The sequence below is a fragment of the Pelophylax lessonae genome (assembly GCF_965119305.1).
Source record: "Pelophylax lessonae genome assembly, chromosome: 2".
NCBI lineage: Eukaryota > Metazoa > Chordata > Amphibia > Anura > Ranidae > Pelophylax > Pelophylax lessonae.
Genome location: NC_138769.1, coordinates 393,008,936 through 393,026,522, shown reverse-complemented (window position 1 = coordinate 393,026,522; position 17,587 = coordinate 393,008,936). Strand labels below are relative to the sequence as shown.

Genomic DNA, 17,587 nt, shown 5'->3' with positions numbered 1-17,587 from the left:
GCTTAACACTTTTTAGGCAGTTACAGCAAACAGTTTTGTTCTATTTAAAATGGAAAAAGTTTATATAAATTAAAAGCCGATCATTGTAAGCTTCTCTGTCAGTGGTCAATGGCTTGTCTCATACCTCTAACTGCTACATCTGCAGGCAAGCTTGTTTTTTTTTTGTTTTGTTTTTTTCCTCCAACAAAAGACCCGTTCTTATAGGAGCGACACAAGTCGCTCCGACTTAGAAAAAGCGTCCGGAGCTTCTTTGGGGCGACCCGGAGCGCCCGTCATAGACTTCAATGTTATGAAGTCCGTGGTGGCTGCTTCGAAGTCGCGGAGCGCTGCTCGCACCGCGACCTCGGAGGTTGCCCCTGGAAGTCGGATCGCCCCAGTGTGAACGGGGCCTTACTGGTCAGATCACCAGGTAAAAATAAAAGAAAGAAAAAAATAAAATAAATCAAAGAAGAAATAATGAAGTAGAGATGCAATGAAATGTCAGCAGGCTAAAGAGATCTGGCGTTATCGGCATCTTGCCAATAAGAGAAAAAAGGTGCTGATAATGACGAAAACGCATGCGATTTTGACGCTAAGTCGTGACGATTTTACTGCGATTTTGCTGCAAATTCACGCTAATTTTGCTGCAAATTCATGCTGATTTTGCTGCAATTTTACCACAATTTTACTGTGCTTACGGTGTGCTTTTCATAGGTTAGGCGACTCAAAAACCGCATGAAAAACATAACACGGATGAGTTATGGATGCATTCCTGCTGCATTTCAATAGGGTGGTGCATTTTTTGGTGCATTCTTTTTTTTTTTTTTAACTGACCAAAAATGCAGCAAGCAAGATTATTAACACAACAGAAGCACAACGGATCAATGGGAAGACATACATAGAACTAATGGGATACATTTTTCTTCAGCTTTTCTTACGCTAAAAGTGCCAGTAATGGCCGATAATAAATTCATATTAATTAAAAAGCTTAATACAATACAATTATATAAAATATAAATATTCTTTTAAAACTGTCATTTTCAGTTTTCGGCCAATTGCATCCTGCATTTTCTGTTTCGGTAGCAAAATTCCCATTCCCATTTAGCTATAATGCCACGTACACACGATCAGATAATATGACGACTTATCGTTCGACCTTTTCGCATTTTGTTGCATGATACGAATATTGAATTTAACAGTGCTAAATGCACTCTACTAAACGTATGATTTTTTTCGTACGATTCTGGAAAAGATTCCTGTCTTTCGACAAAAAAATTGTCAAAAATACTGCAACGGCAGCCAGGCTTATCATGATTTCTGTATTTTTAAAGTACCAACCGACCGTTGTGAGACATTGCGAAAGCCTGCAATCGATTTTCTGGACGTATGTTTCGCGGTTCGAACATTGTTTACGTTCTCCCATCCCCTTCTGGGTTATTTTCACGTGTCAGATCATGCGTGGTCTTTGTCTTTTGATTTTTAGCAGACGCATACTGTATTGATTAAACTATTGATATTCGCTAGCCTATTGTCCTAGAATAGTTTTCGTAGTTGTCCCTTAGGATAATGTTGGACGAACTGTCGTGATCCGCTTTCCGAAAGCTGTGTACTAATGATCAGATTATCGTGCCATCAACTCAAAAGCAATTTGTTTTCTTACGATCATCCGATCGGGTGTACATGGCATAAGGCATGCCTGAATGTTAAGTAACATGTTTTTCTTGATTTATTGTACCATGTATAAAGCACAAAGAACGTATAGTTTAATATTTGACAATGCACATTGAAAAATTATTTTAAACATTTCCAGCATGACAGATTACATGGATAGAGAGAGAGAATACAAAATCTTCTGACACCAATTGAATCTTTCTTCAAATTCCTATTATACAACAGGAAGGAATGTGCCTTAAATGACAGCTGTCATAATCGCGTGACAATACCACTGAACTATTCTGTGAACTTTAAACCCAGATTCAGTAAATGATAAAACCATTGCATGATAAGCATATTCTTCTAAATGGGAAAGGCAACTGTCAGTAATTTCTTGGAATGAAATCTCAACACACTTAAACAAATTTATGTTTTACCCTTTAACCACTTAAGCCCCGGAGGATTTGGCTGCTAAACGACCAGGGGCTATTTTGCGATTCGGCACTGCGTGACTTTAATGGACAATTGCGCGGTCGTGCGACGCTGTACCTAAACGAATTTGGCGTCCTTTTTTTCCCACAAACAGAGCTTTCTTTTGGCGGTATTTGATCACCTGTGCGATTTTTTGATCACGCGCTATAAACAAAAAAAAGCGCCAATTTTGCAAAAATAGCAATATTTTTCCCTTTTTTTATATGAAATTCCCCCCAAAAAAATGTAAAAATCAAAATTTTTTAACATTTTCGGCCAATTTGTTTTATGCTACCTATGTTTGGTAAAAAAAAAAATCGCAAAAAGCGTATTTTGATTGGTTTGCGCAAAAGTTATTGCGTTTACTAACTAAGGGAAAGATTTTTGTCATTTTTGTTGTTTTTTTTTTAACGCGTAATGGCGGCGATCTGCGATTTTTTTGCGGTACTGCGACATTGGGGCGGACAGATCGGACCCTTGACTAACATTTTTGACACTTTTGGGGTTACCAGTGACATTTCTACAGTAATCAGTGCTATATATATGCACTGTTACTGTAAAAATACACTGGTAGTGAAGGGGTTAACTTTATTTGAGAGGGAGGGGCTGTGTGTGTCCCTAGGGGCGTGATTCTTACTGTGATTGGCTGTGGCTTCAGCTGTATGCAGAGTGATCAACGGATCTACATAGTAGATCCATATGATCAGCTCTCATACAGAGGGGAGAATGACAGGCAGCTTGTTTACACAAGCTGCCTGACTTTCTCCCTCTCCCCCGCCGATCGCAGAGTGGCCGGCGGACATCGGGTCCGCCGGTCACACGCGCGGGGGGGTCCGTGACCACGCGGGAGCGCGCCTCTGGCGGCGCGCGCTCGCTCCCTAGACCCTCACAAGCTAGTGACGTAGCCCTACGTCACTTTGCCTGTGAGGGGCTGACCGCCGACGTAGATCGGCGTGCGGCGGTCGGCAAGTGGTTAAACCTACACATAATGTAACCACTTGCCCTTCATGACCAGGCCATTTTTTTTATTTTTGGCACTGCATTATTTTAACTGACAATTGTGCAGTCATGCAACACTGTACACAAATAAAATTTATAAAACTTGTTTTCCCCACAAATACATTTCTTTTGGTGGTATTTAATCACCTCTGGGGTTTGTTTTTATATTTAATTTATAAACAAATAAAAAACAGTGAAAAAAATAAAATCCAAATTTCTTAAATTGTTCCCAAATTGTATTCTGCTACGTGTCTGTGGGTGCACGCCCTACCTAGAAGCACTGATCAGATACGTGATCCAGCACAGAGTGGCCACTCAGTAAATATTTGTGGGGCAGTCAGGAAGCAGTAAACTGTACACAGTCTACATTCCTCGTACCCACAAAACACAGCATTATTATTGTACTGGGGGAGGGGGGGCAGGGTAATGCTAGGTGGTGGGGGTAGGTGGGAAGTAAAGCAGGTGATGGATCGTGGAAAACAGTTTAGGGTTCCCATGATCACAAAGGGTGGGGGGGGGGGGGGGGCGAAAATATGGCTCTTCAGGGCCCCTGGCAGACTTGTACCACCATGACCTTCAGGAACTAAAATGTAAGCAGTGCAGACAAGTTCCTGTATGAACCCCTTTAGAGCTGAGAAACCAATCCTCACAACTAGTGAAGGACTACAAGTTCCAACATGAACCCCAAGATCTAAGGGGTCACATCCTTAGATTTCAGGGTTCATGCTGGGTCTTGTAGGCCTTCACTTGGGGGGGGGGTTACACCCCTAGACTACAAGTCCAGGCATGAACTCCTGAGATCTTTCACTAGTTGGGGGTATAATTTCATCAGCTCTAATCTCAGGGGCTCATGTTAGGACTTGTAGTCTCTCACTAGTTGGGGGGGGGTCTTATCCTCAGATCTGAGGGGTCATGCTGGAACTTGCAGTCCTCCACTTTTGGGAGGGTCACATCCCCCAAAAATGACGGACTAAAAGTCCCACCTTAAACCCCTGAAATCTAAGGACATGAACCCCCCCTCCCAAAGAAATTAAGGACTAAAAGTCCCAACATAAACCCATTAGAGCTAAGAATGTGACTCCCCCCTCACCCGAAAGTTGAAGGACTACAAGTGCCAGCATGTACCCATGAGATCTTAGGATGTGATCCTACATCTCACAGATTCATGCTGGGACCTGTAGTTCTTCAATTTATGGGGGAGTCACATCCTTAGCTCTAATTGGTTTATGCTGGGACTTGTAGTTTTTTAACAGTTGTTTGGGGGGTGGTGACATCTTCAGCTCTCAGGGGTTCAAACTGGGACTAGTAGTCCTTCACATTTGTTCTCATCCCCAAAAGTGAAGGACTACAAGTCCCAGCATGAACCTCTCAGAGCTGAGGATGTGACCTCCTCCTCCCACCCCTCCGAGAGTGTCATCTGTCCTCTGCTGCCAGCTTATCTGCCGTCCTCTTTGTATGGGACTCTCTCTGCAGTCAGTGCCCGGCTCCCTCATGACACATATGGTGCACAGTTCCAATCAATTCCTGCTGCCCGGCCTCACCTCATGGAGTTGCTCTAACAATCCTTGCAGTTCCCTTCCCTCTGAGCATGTTGCCACGCGGTGAGGATGGAGGGAGGAGGTGGGTGGAGCTGAAAAACTTGGAACAGAGGAGAAAAAGGTAAATCCTCCTCTGCTCTGAATGCTGGGGCCTCGGCCTCGCTCTGCAGTGATGTGACATCACTGGTTGCTATACGCCAGGTCCTAGCAACCAGTGGAGGCATTAGCACCAGCGATGGAAGAAAGTAAAATGGGTCTCGGCCGGCCAGGACATTGATATTGAAGTACTATATGTGAGTAAAGCGGAGCGGCCTATTTGGGGGGCAATTGTCACCCTGCCCCAGGTGTATACTATACCTGGCCGACCCCTCTGGAAGCTGAAAATCACTGAGGTAGACACAGAGGCTCGGTTCAAACCACTGTGACCTGAAAGTCGTGCGACTACGGCTCAGTTCACATTGGCATTAAAAGCAGGCATTTGGAAGGCGTTAAAAAACACCCCTCAAAGCCTATGTACAAGATACAATAGACAGCACACAGTGCGTTAGTGTAGCTTCATATTTAACACCTCATGTCGAGTCAGGAGGCATTTGAAGCCTTTCAACGCCTCCCATTCAAGTCTATGGTAACGCTTCGCAAACCCTCTGGCAGGCAGTTATGGTGCAGTTGTAGAGCATTAGGATTAGCTTATTAATTTCAATGGAATACGTGTTTGTAGAGCAGTTTTAACCACTTCTGGACCGGAAGATTTTCCCCCTTAATGGCCAGGCCATTTTTTGCGATACGGCTCTTCGTTACATTAACTGACAATTGTGCGGTCGTGCGATGCTGTACCCAGATACAATTTATGTCCTTTTTTTCCCACAAATAGAGTTCTCTTTTGGAGGTATTTGATCATCTCTGCGATTTTTATTTTTTGCGCTATAAACAAATATATATATATTTTTTTTTTCACTTTCTGCTATATAACATTACCAATTAAAAAAAAAAAATTGAAAAAAATCTAATTTTTTCATCATTTTATGCCGATTTGTATTCTGCTACATGTTTTTGGTAAAAAAAAAAAAAGAAAATCCCAATAAGTGTATATTGTGTATGAACACAGAGACCTGTGTTCCTAAATAAGAGGAACACAGGATCCCTGTGTTCATTACTGACAGAACAGTGGTCTGCCATGTTTACAACGGCAGACCACCCTTCTGTCTCCACAGGGAGCATTTGCGGGTGCTCGGTGGACATCGAGGCCGCCAAACCCGCTGATTGGCACCCTGTGGCCAATCGGTGCGCGTGCGCCCCCCACTAGCGGTCCCACGAAGCGACGCACAGGTATGCCGTTTCGCGGGACAGAGCAGACCTGCCGCCCTAGTTAACCACTGGTCGGCAAGTGGTTAATGCACCTTACGCTTATGAAAAGGCTTCAGAAAAAAGGAAAAAAAAGGAGAAAAAAGGCTTCCATAGGGCATTTGGGGAGCATTTTTAACTCCTCATCAACACTTTGTGGGACAGAGCATTGCCCTGCCAGGGTCTAGGAGATTGTGCCCAAAGTTCTCAACCGGACAGGTTGAGGGGCTCCAGGGGGTTTGCTTAATGCAGAGGAAACTGGCTTTTACATTTCCTCATTGTTTTCTAAAGTCCAGTTGGGGACCTGGAGCCTGGAGATTTTGCAGCGATCTGGGTGGGAGGAAATCTCCAATCCTGCGACCAGGGTTTAGGATTAGCCAGGACACTGATGGTGCAGGTGTGTCTGGGTCTTTCAGTAAAAAAGACCCCCCCCCCCCGGCAGACAGGTGGTCTGGCCCAGGAGTCGGTTCAGCACACGGCTGCTATCAGTGTGCACCCTGTTGGTGAGCTAACTGACTGTAGGAGACAAAGGCCTGAAGTGTAGAGCTGGGCATACACTATACAAAAAAATCAGGCAACATTCTATTGTTACGAACGCTCGGACGATTTTCTTCTAGTTAGTGGATGATGAACGATAATCTCTTTCAACTTTTTAGCCTCGAAAAATTGTTTGAAAATTTTGAAATATTTTTCCTGATTGAACTAAGGGCTCTTTCACATAGGCGTTCCGATCAGATCCGCCTGTCAGTTTTTTTAGGTGGATCTGATTGGATGCCCCATTCAGCTCTATGGAGCAGCAGATGTCAGCGGTGACATGTCCGCTGACACCCGCTGCCATCCGCATCCGATCCTGTCCGTGAAATCCGGACAGATGGAAACCCTATTTTCCATCCATCCTGGGGATGGGATCGGATGAGAGCGGACAAGCGATCCGCTCTCATCCGATTCCCCATAGAGAGCAGCGGGACTCTGACACCTCCCTCTCCGCACTGTGTGTGGAGACGGAGCTATCATCCGCCGGCTCAGCGGGGATAGGCGGATCGATCCCCGCTGAGCAGAGCACGGTCCGCAACGGAATGCAGACCATGTGAAAGAGCCCTAACTTTGTTTGGTGGCTTCCTCGCACGGGAAAAAAAAAATGGTACGATTTTTCGTGCGCATGTACAAAAACCTTTAACCCGGAAGTAAACAAATGAACGTAACCTACACAAGCAACGATCGTTCGTCTACACAAGCTCAAATACACATTCAGCTAGCAGGACACATATGCCTCGTTTCCACTGAGCGGAACGGTTCGGGTCGGTACAGTTTGGAAGGGTTAGAATGGTCCGGTCTATTCAGGTGAGCGTTTCCACTGCAAGTCGGGCCACCAGGGACCATGCGGGGTTTACACCAAATGAGGTGTTTGTTTTGCTCTTTCATTTGACGTGAGCATTGATGGTTTCCTGTCCGCCAATCAGTGGACTCTATCGTGTGACGCCAGTAGCTCCGCCCTAACCGTACCGTACCATTTCCTATGGCCCTACATCTGAAGCAGGACCAAGAATGGTGCGGTTTGGTTCGGTTGTATGGGCCACTTTCATAATGGAAACACTCAAATTAGCATACCGTACCGAACTGACCCGAACCGATCCGCTCAGTGGAAACGAGGCAATAGTACACTTCAGTTTGCCATGCTTAAAAAGTAAAAACATGCAAAATTGCTTTTAGCAAACTTTATTGGAGCTAAAATTTTTTGTATTTTTTTTTTATTTTAAATAAAACAAAGTGCAAATGTTTTTATCTCCATTGTTGAGGTAGTACAAATGGTTAGGACATCAAATGATAAAAGACATTTGTGGCTATCCACTAGGTAATACAAGGCAAAGGAATCCTTTTTTAAACAGCTATGATCAGGAATGACATCATGTGCCCCACGGAGCAAGATTATGCAATATGCATGATAAAGTTAACAGGTATGAGAGAATGAACAGTACAAGAATAGACATAACAGTGTGTGCATAATTGTATTGCAGATTTGTTTGAACATAATTGTGTAATATAATTGCTGACAGACACATTATATTGAATCCCCTTCTTTTACCGCACATGTAATAATAATAATACAAAACAAAAAAAAAAAAAAAAGTAGAAGAAGGTTCTACCCACTCAGGTCTATGCATATAATGGCAAACTGTGCAGTTGGGCTGCACAAATGCTGTAATGGCCATCAAGCCCTACACCTGCTCAAGATGTTAGGATTACATGACCAAGGTTATCATTGGATTTTTTAGGGGAAAAATGTTCACTTTAGCTGCATGTGGTGAGTATACAAATCTCTCTTGTTCCAGTGCAAAAATACCATTTTGTGCATTGACAACCCTACTTCGTGTTATTTTTTTGCCACAGTTGTAGTTTAGAGACATGCACTGTAATGACACTAGGTATGTGTCTCCCCGGAAAAAATAAAAAAAAAATACCGTATATACCGGCATATAAGATCACCCCCTCCCCCATGATGGGGTCTTGTCTAGCAGCCATTTACACCCACTAATCAGACAGGAGTATAAAATGTGAACCTTAGGAGGAAGGAGGACTCCAGGTTTAGGACTACCAAGCTGTGCCAAAACAAACGTTCTTAATCTGTCAGCCTGCCGGGTGTGCGGTAATACTGTATGTGACTACCGTAGCTTCAGCTACATACAGTATACTGTGCGGAGCCAATCACAGTGAGCGATGTGTTCTATGCATACAAAGCCTGCTCAGATTAGCGGAGTCAGGGAGGCGTGCTGATAATGATAAAACCTCTGGCTCTGGCTCAGCCAATCCGAGCTAGCTTTGTGTTTATTAATAGAATACATCACTCGCCGTGGTTGTCTCAGCGCAGTATCATGTATGTAGCCGAAGCTACGGTACACACAGTATTACCACACATCCAGTGGGCTGACAGATTAGGAACGTTCGTTTTGGGCCAGCTTGGTGGTCCGAAACCTGGAGTTCGGTTTACATTTTATACTCGGTGTATAAGACAACCTCCCCCAATTTTTGGAGAATGTTTTAAAGGTTTAAAAGTCATCTTATACGCCAGCATATATAGTATGTAGTAAGAGGGAGGGGAGGGGAAATCAGAAAACAATTTTGAACATTAGTTATAAAACAATAAACCTATATCAACATATGAAGACATCACATACTGTATATATTATCATTTATGTTACGTTTTGACAGTGATTTTGTAAAGTGCAATATGTTTGCGTAATCTGTAACTTCGAAAATAAACTTTATAAAAAAACGATACAATCTTTTAAAACACAAAAAATTTCAAAATATTTTGTTTAAAGTATCAACCAGGTTAAGCAAACTTTGTTGTATTGATGCCAAGAGCTCTTTCATCGTTTTGCAGCACAGCAGTATGTCTCCCAACCATTTTCTGGGCAGTAAAGCTATTAATATATGTTTCCACCTTATGTGCTGTAAAAAAACAAAAAGTGGGAGAATATATATATATATATATATATATATATATATATATATATATATATATACACACATACACACACATATACACCACACTGTATATAGGCTTGTGAGAGATTGGAACATGTGTATGCCTAATATGTTTGATTCAAATGCTAGAAATCTCAGTCGCCAATGCCTCCTCAGCTCTATCTAGACATGTGGATTGGTCAGCTATAGTACACTCTTCTCCAATGGAAAACACTGTTTCTTGGTCTGTTGGCTGATTAACATCTTCTGCAGGTTCAACTATGATATCATCTTCAGTAATAAGCATTTTATCTTCTTTATGTACATTGTCATAGTGTGCTTCAATGCCTTCTGAAACAATCATTTTTCCTTTATGTTTTTTTTCTTAAATAAGAAGGAATAAAATATTATAACCTGAAAAAATATACCCCAAACCATAAAAGAACATATTGGATATAGGTAGCAGTTCAGCGTTTGCATTCCTATAAATGGTCCTCACGTGTGTTTATAAAATATAAGCCACAGCAAAATAGGCAAATAAGCAATTCCATGTTCATCCACTGATCATTATTATTATTATTATTATTATTATAATTGCTATAATAATTAATGTACCTTTCTTGATAATTTTATGGATTCTGCTGATCAACCTCCCTGAGCTTTAAATCAGTCCACCGTTTACAAAGCTGGTCCTTGGATCTTTGCACACCGTGTTTAGCATAGATGGCACTGACAACTTTAGCCATGATTTGGTCCTTTGTGTTTGGTTTTGGATAGTGTGCATATATTGCCATCATAGTCGTTTCTTTCCAGTATTCAGACCATGGTAATCATTTCTTCAAAGCACATAGGTGTTGCTTTCTTCGTGCTGTGTTGCCACTTCTTGGGCATCACATCTTTTTCTGCACTCTCACTCCACATGGTATGGGTGAAATGGCGCCTGATCGAGAAGGGCGGAGCACATCAGCTTTTTCCTTGTACGAGGTGACGCATTTCCTGTTCCAGTTGAAAGATCATGGTTACGAACACTTCACGAGTCTTCCGTTAATTTTCTTCTGCAAAGTATCAGTAAGTAGAGATATGCACTGCTTTAATTAACTTTTTTCTAAAGATAGCATGTATGTAAGCATGCTGTGAGTGTTCAAACCAATATTTTTCTGTTTAAAGGCACTATGGTGGATAAATTTACTTCCCCAGATTTTTATACCTCAGTTTATCCAAATGTATAGAGACCTGCCCTGTCTCTGGAAAGTCCGCAATAAAGGATATTCTAACAAAATGAAGAACAATGATGCATATCTGAAATTGGCTGAACTTTGCACTGCTGTGTTTTAAAAATCTGATGTTGCTTACGTTAAAGCAAAAATAGCAAATTTAAGAACCGTATTCAAAAAGGAATTAAATAAGATAAATGACTCAAAAAGATCAGGAGCTGGGGCAGATGACATTTATGTACCCTGTCTATGGTACTTTGAAAGTCTTCGCTTTCTGAATGACCAAGATGGCGCTAGACCATCTGTATCCAGTTTACCCAGAGAGCACAACAGACCTGATACAGAGGATAGGACACAAGAACACAGGTAAATTGCATGAAATGCTTTTTATTTGTACCATGTGTATTTTTTTACAAGAAGAAAAATACATAAAAACACATTATGGACTGTCTGTTCATTTTACATGTATCTTAAATCATATAACAAAGAACATATATGTACACTTTAATAGATTATTTTGATAGATGGCTTTGGTTTAACCTGACAGAAAATGAGCCGCAGCATACACTCCACATATTATTCTGCCAATCTACAGCACCAGGCCCAACAAAGTATTGCATATATTTCACCCGATTTTGGCATGCAATTTGACTGGAGAGGCCTGGATGTGCATGGCCTAGGGTCACCAGTGCCTCAGTATCACTTTGGCAATCACCAAGAATCACATTACCTGCCACAGTGTCTTCCCTATTGAGCATTGCCTGTGGCATGTATGAAGAGGTAGTGCGACGCAGGAAATTGTGCAGAACACAGCAACTGTACACAATTGTATCAATGTTATCAGGGGAGACATTGACAGCAGTTTGGAAGATTCTAAACCTGTTGGACATACCAAATGCATTCTCAACCACACGTCTAGCTCGTGATAATCTGTAATTACAGTAAATATTCTTTGATCTGGGCTAAGATTTTTTATAGGAAATGGTTTGAGTAGATTTTCTCCTAAACCAAATGCCTCATCAGCAACAAAGACAAAGTTGAGTCCATTTACTATCTCTTGTCTTGATGGCAGATTGAGTGACCCACTTTTCAGATGTTTGTGAAACTCAGTTTCGTCCATTCTTCCCAATGTTCACAAAGACGAACTCGTGTTTGGCATTCACTATGGCCATTAACACGATGCTCAAATATTCCTTATAATTGTAGGAACCCGAGTTTGCAGGGGGTGTAATAAGTTTGCAGGGGGTGCAATACGCACCTTCTTCCCATCCACCGCACCTCCACAATTCGGGAAATTCCAATAATCTTGAAATTGCTTCGCTGTTGCCAGCCATTCCTGCACAGAAGTTGGTAACTGTAACACAAAATAATAATTGTTTAAAAGATTGTGTGCTATTTTATGTAATAATATAACAAATTCCTTATTTTTTTCCACACAGGATCTATTCGTCAATCCTTCAGAACCTTCCAGATCAGCAGCTGAAACACCACACAAGTGTAAAAAAAGACGCTCTTTCCAAGATTCCAATGCCAGCTTTCTTGCACAAGCATCTGCGGCACTGAATAAACAGAGGGATGAAAGTGACGATTTAGGAGGCCTCATAGCGAAGAAGATAAGACATATGTCTGAAGAACAAAAACAACTGCTTGAGCCATTACTGCTCCAGCTACTGAATAAGAGGATCAGAGGGGAGCTCACACAACACACTCACTTGGCTGAACGCAATAGCACTCCGTCTCAACAGTCTCAGCAGTCACATCACTGGCGTGTACCATTCCAACAACATGAACAAAACACCTGGGGAAATGATTTCCAGTACATGTCCTTGTAACTGTGTTCATGTTCTGTATAAATTGTGTTATGTTTTTTCCTAGTTATACTGATGTTTACAACCCCCAAAAACACATTTGTGCTCAGTTTTCTTGTTAAATTATGTTTTCGATAAAAAAAAAAAAACCAACAACAAACAAACATAATTTCTTGCTGACTACCTACTGTTAAATAAAATATATTATCAAATCACTTCTATGTTGTTTTTTTTTGTAAATCAGAGATAATGTGATTACCTTTAAATTTTAAGTTTGCAGGACCTTCACTATAGCTGCACAGGTTTCTGGCAAATGCGACCTAGCGACTGGGCCGATATGCCTGTGGTAAACTTGAGATCTTCATATGTCCTTCCAGTTGCCAGAAAACTAAGTGTTGCTTGTTAATTAACCGTTGTTCTGCTGTTATACTTTGTCTGAGGACAGTATCCTGTTTTCTTACGAGGGGCGCTACATGGCTCAATAGCAGCTTAAAGGCTTCATCCAGCATTCTGAGATAATTCCGAAAGTCATCCGGGTTTATTCTCCTTCAGGTCTCTCAACAATGTCAAGTGAGATTATTTTTTATGGTTCCTCAGCCATTGCTTGGTTCATTGTCTCATGTGCCTGTTATACATATTGCCATGATACCCAGCATTGCTATGGCAATGGTCCTCTCATCCACATGATCCATACTGAAAGAAAAGCTACGAGGATGCTAACGAAGCAGGAAAGAAAGATCTGTCCACACAACGAACGTACGGTACACCAAGCGGGTATACCCAGAAGGGACGTCGAGAGCTCAAATTTATGTCGTCTTTTCCCTTCTAATGTGACCAAATCGAATTATAAACCGGTTCATTTATGTCCATTGAACGTTTATCTTTCGAAATTTGGTCGCAACATGATGGTAGTATCTTGAGTCGTTCCAAAAAATTTGTTCAGTTTTTTAAATCGCTATCGCCTGTTTTTTCGTATAGTGTATGGCCAGCTTAAGACCAGAGCAGCAGTAGTGCAAGTGAGAGCCAAAAGTGCTGAATGAGGTTTATGTTGATGAGCAAAGGAATGCTGAAAACCCCTGCGAGGGAAACCCAAGTTTTGTTTACTGAACTTTCTTTTCATAAAAATGTGCAAACCTAGTCCTTCAAAAGAAGAAACAGCTAGTGGTGGTGTCATTAAAGCTCTACATTTGATGCAAGTCCTTACAGCTTGTAAAACGCCATTAACCCCATACTAAAGCTCTTTAACCACTTCTGGACCAGAAGGATTTGCCCCCTTAATGACCAGGCCCTATTTTGCAATTCGGCACTGCGTTATTTTAACGGACAATTGGGCGGCCGTGCGGCACTGTACACAAACTAAATTTATGTCCTTTTTTTCCCACAAATAGAGCTTTCTTTTGGTGGTATTTGATCACCTGTGCGATTTTTATTTTTTGCGTTTTGCGACAATTTTGAAAAAAAAATATATATATTTTTCACTTTCTGCTACATAACATTTCCCCAAATTTTTTTTTTTTTAATTTTTTGGTAAAAGTCGCAATAAGCGTATTTTGATTAGTTTGCGCAAAAGTTATCGCGCCTATTAACTACAGGAAAGATTTATGTCATTTTTTAATGTTTTGTTTTTTTTATACTAGTAATGGTAGTGATCTGTGATTTTTTGCGGGACTGCGACATTGCAGCGGACAGATCGGACCCCTAACTGACATTTTTGACACTTTTGGGGGTACCAGTGACTGTCATGTTACATGATATTATTTTATTATAATATACTGTTTCTTTAATGTTCATCTTAAGTTTGTCTCTTGTGCCACTCCATAGTTTGCATGCTGCTTTAGGCACACCCCCTTTCCTGTATTAGTCATTCTATGCCGTACATCCAACGTGACTTGTTGTATATCGCCTACCCTGTATGGAAGAATCATTCTTTTACAACATTGCCAGATCTTCTTACATGCGAGTTGTGACTGAGTAAACTATCTGGGAAGGTGATTTGGTATGGATAATCTCATCAGGGCAATGAGCGCCGTGTGCTCTTGAAAACCACATTCATAGTCTTTGCAGCCCGTCCAGAATAGTGTGACATTACTACAGTAATCAGTGCTAAAAATATGCACTGTTACTGTAATAATGACACTGGCAGGGAAGGGGTTAACAGTATAGGTGATCAAGGGGTTAAATGTGACCCTAGGGGAGTGAGTCTAACTGTGGGGGGCGTGGCTTCTGAGATGACCACAGAGACATGTGAGCCTATATAGCAGGATCACATGAGCTCTGCGATCATCCCAGGGGGAAGGACAGTCGCAGGTGTTTACAATAGCCGACCGTCCTTCTCTCTCAGCGGGGAATGATCGCAGGTGTCAGGCGGCAATTGGAGCCGCCTGGCACACGCACCGGCTTCCCAGCTGACGATCTGGAGTGCTCGCCCCCCAGCTCCTCTCAGGCGAGCGACGTAGGTCTACGTGGTTTTGCCTGCCCGAGCCACCCTGCCGCAGTAAATAGGCAGCGGGTGGTCGGAAAGTGGTTAAAGGGAGTCTAATGCCCATACTAACGCTATAGGAGCGTTTGTTAAACAATGGAAATTTAGTCAAGTGTGAACAAGCCCTTACGGTACAACTTTGTCAGGCAACTTCCTTGTTTTTGGCTGGAGACTTGAGTACTACTTTGATTTGACTGTCTTGTGCAGGTATGCAAAAATAGCATACAGGAAGATACCATGAACTTCCCGGGTAATCTTCCTGTAATGTCAGATCCAAATCGCATCAATATAGATGAGGATAAGGCTTGGAGACGACTTCCATTAACCACTTGCCGACTGTCCCACGCAGATTTACTGCGGCAGGGCAGCTCTGCTGCTCATAATCATGTAGATCTATGTGATTATGCGCATGCGGTTTGGCGGCACCGGAACTGCGCTCGCACTGTGATTAGACACAGCGGGAGGAGCAGGCTTGATCCCCGCCGGCCTCCCGTGATCTTCGGCAATACTGATATGAGAGCCGTCTGGTATGTAAACAATGCAAGACAGCTCTCCTGTCAGAGAGGCAGGGAAAGATTGTGTGATTCAGCTAAGCTGAATCACCAATCTCTCTCTGCCTTTGTTCAATCCCCCCCCCACAGTTAGTAAGCACATCTAGGGAACACATTTAACCCCCTGATCACCCCCAGTGTTAACCCCTTCCCGGCCAGCGTAATTTATCCAGTAATAGTGCATATTATTTAGCACTGATCACTGTATTAATGTCACTGGTCCCCAAAAAGTGTCACTTAGTGTGAGATTTGTCCGCCACAATGTTGCAGTCCCGATTAAAATTGCTGATCGCCATTACTAATATAAAAATAAAAAGGCCATAAATCTATCCCGTAGTTTGTAAATGCTTTAACTTTTGTGCAAACCAATTATTATATGCTTTTTGGGATTTTTTTTTACCAAAAGTATGTACCAGAATACAAATTGGCCTAAACTGATATTTATTTTTTTATTGGGAATGTCTTCTACCCGAAAATAAAAAACATTGGTGTTTTTTTTTTTTTTTAAAGTGACACTCTTCTTTTGTTTATAGCACAAAAACAAAAAACCGCAGAGGTGATCAAATACCACCAAAAGAAAGCTCTATTTGTGGGGGGGGGGGGACATCAATTGTATTTGGTACGGCGTCGCACGACCGCGCAGATGTCAGATAAAGCAATGCAGTGCCGAATCTTGAAAAAATGGCCTGGTCATTAAGGGGGAGGGGGGGGGTAAAACCGTCCGGGGCTGAAGTGGTTAAAGTTGATGGGCAAAAGTTGGATAGAAGTCACCTTCAAGTAATACCGGGACCTTTTCTAAACTCCAAGTGACTTCAGCCATGCTAAGACAGCGCTCATTGCCTAACATGGGATTTCACATGTCATGCAACTTGGGGTCTCACAAGTAGGATCCTAAGGTCGCAGCAGTGAGCCGAGCCTTTTACTCCAGTGGTCTTCACTTGCTTCCAGGACCCATGCTGAGTGACCAGCCTGATGCATTGTGAACGCAGGAGGATGGAAGCTCATTGCGGGAGAATGATCTGTATTTTCTGAATGATTGCAAAGCCTTCTCTGATTGGATGAAAAGGAGAGTGTGATGTCAGTGCATTACACCGTCCAGGTATGGCAGTGATGGTGAACCTTGGCACCCCAGATGTTTTGGAACATTTCCCATGATGCTCAACTACACTGCAGAGTGCATGAGCATCATGGAAAATGTATTTCCAAAACATCAGGAGTGCCACGGCTCACCATCACTGAGCTATGGTATATACATAGTTACAACTGTCCAAACTGTAATAATGTAACTATGTATGAAATAGCCATACCTGGAATACTTCTGTATTAGGCAACCTCAGCACACCAGATGTGGTGAAACTACACATCCCATCATGCATTCACCTCTTTAGAGTCATTCCTGTGGCTGTCTGTCTTGCAATGCCTCATGGGATTTGTAGTTCCCCAACAGTTGAAGTGCAAGCTAAGCATGGATTATCTACTTACATTCTTTACATTATTAGTTTTTCACATCTTACAGACAGCATGGAGAAAGACTAGTCTACAGAAGCTGCATGTACAATTGTCATTGTGAGTGATAAATATGTGGAAATAAATGAGAGTCCCCTGATTGGATATCCAGTCATTGATTAAATAGCCGAGTTCCTCACACGGCACATAACATTCTGTACTGTACATAGCAGACAATCTTCTCACCACAGGCCCGGCCACCGCACACAGCTCCTTCACTTCAGGCCAGAAGTAGAGCGGTAACGCCCGGCGTATCATCCTTCCCAGAGTCTCCATACATCCGCTGTGTGTTCTCTTCTCCCCGGACTCTTCCCCGCTCCCGACCATTGCCATTTCTGCTTCTGTCCTCCGGGTAGTCCGCACGTGTATTATTAATGTCTCTAGCCCCGCCTTCTTAATATTCGCACAGTGCGGGGAGGGAAGAGCCTTCCCTTTCCCCCCTCCCCTCCCCTGTGTGTAGAGCGATGAGAGGAGAACACCCGAGCACTACTTACATATGACCAGCCATAGCAGTTACCTCACCCACCTCCATGGTTGGAGAATTCACCACTTCAGTACCAGACACCTTCACCTTCCTGCCCAG

The 17,587-nt window shown here is 42.4% G+C and overlaps 1 protein-coding gene across 1 annotated transcript in view; it reads right to left on the bottom strand.

The window, feature by feature from the left end:
* Positions 1-17,313, bottom strand: part of LOC309546397 (multidrug and toxin extrusion protein 2-like) — a 167,737-nt gene extending 150,424 nt beyond the window's left edge. The window contains exon 1 of the mRNA XM_082246056.1: positions 17,191-17,313. Coding sequence (XP_082102182.1) covers positions 17,191-17,280 — 90 coding nt within the window. The 5' untranslated portion in view covers positions 17,281-17,313. The remainder of the gene's footprint in view (positions 1-17,190) is intronic.
* Between the last annotated feature and the right edge of the window lie 274 nt (positions 17,314-17,587).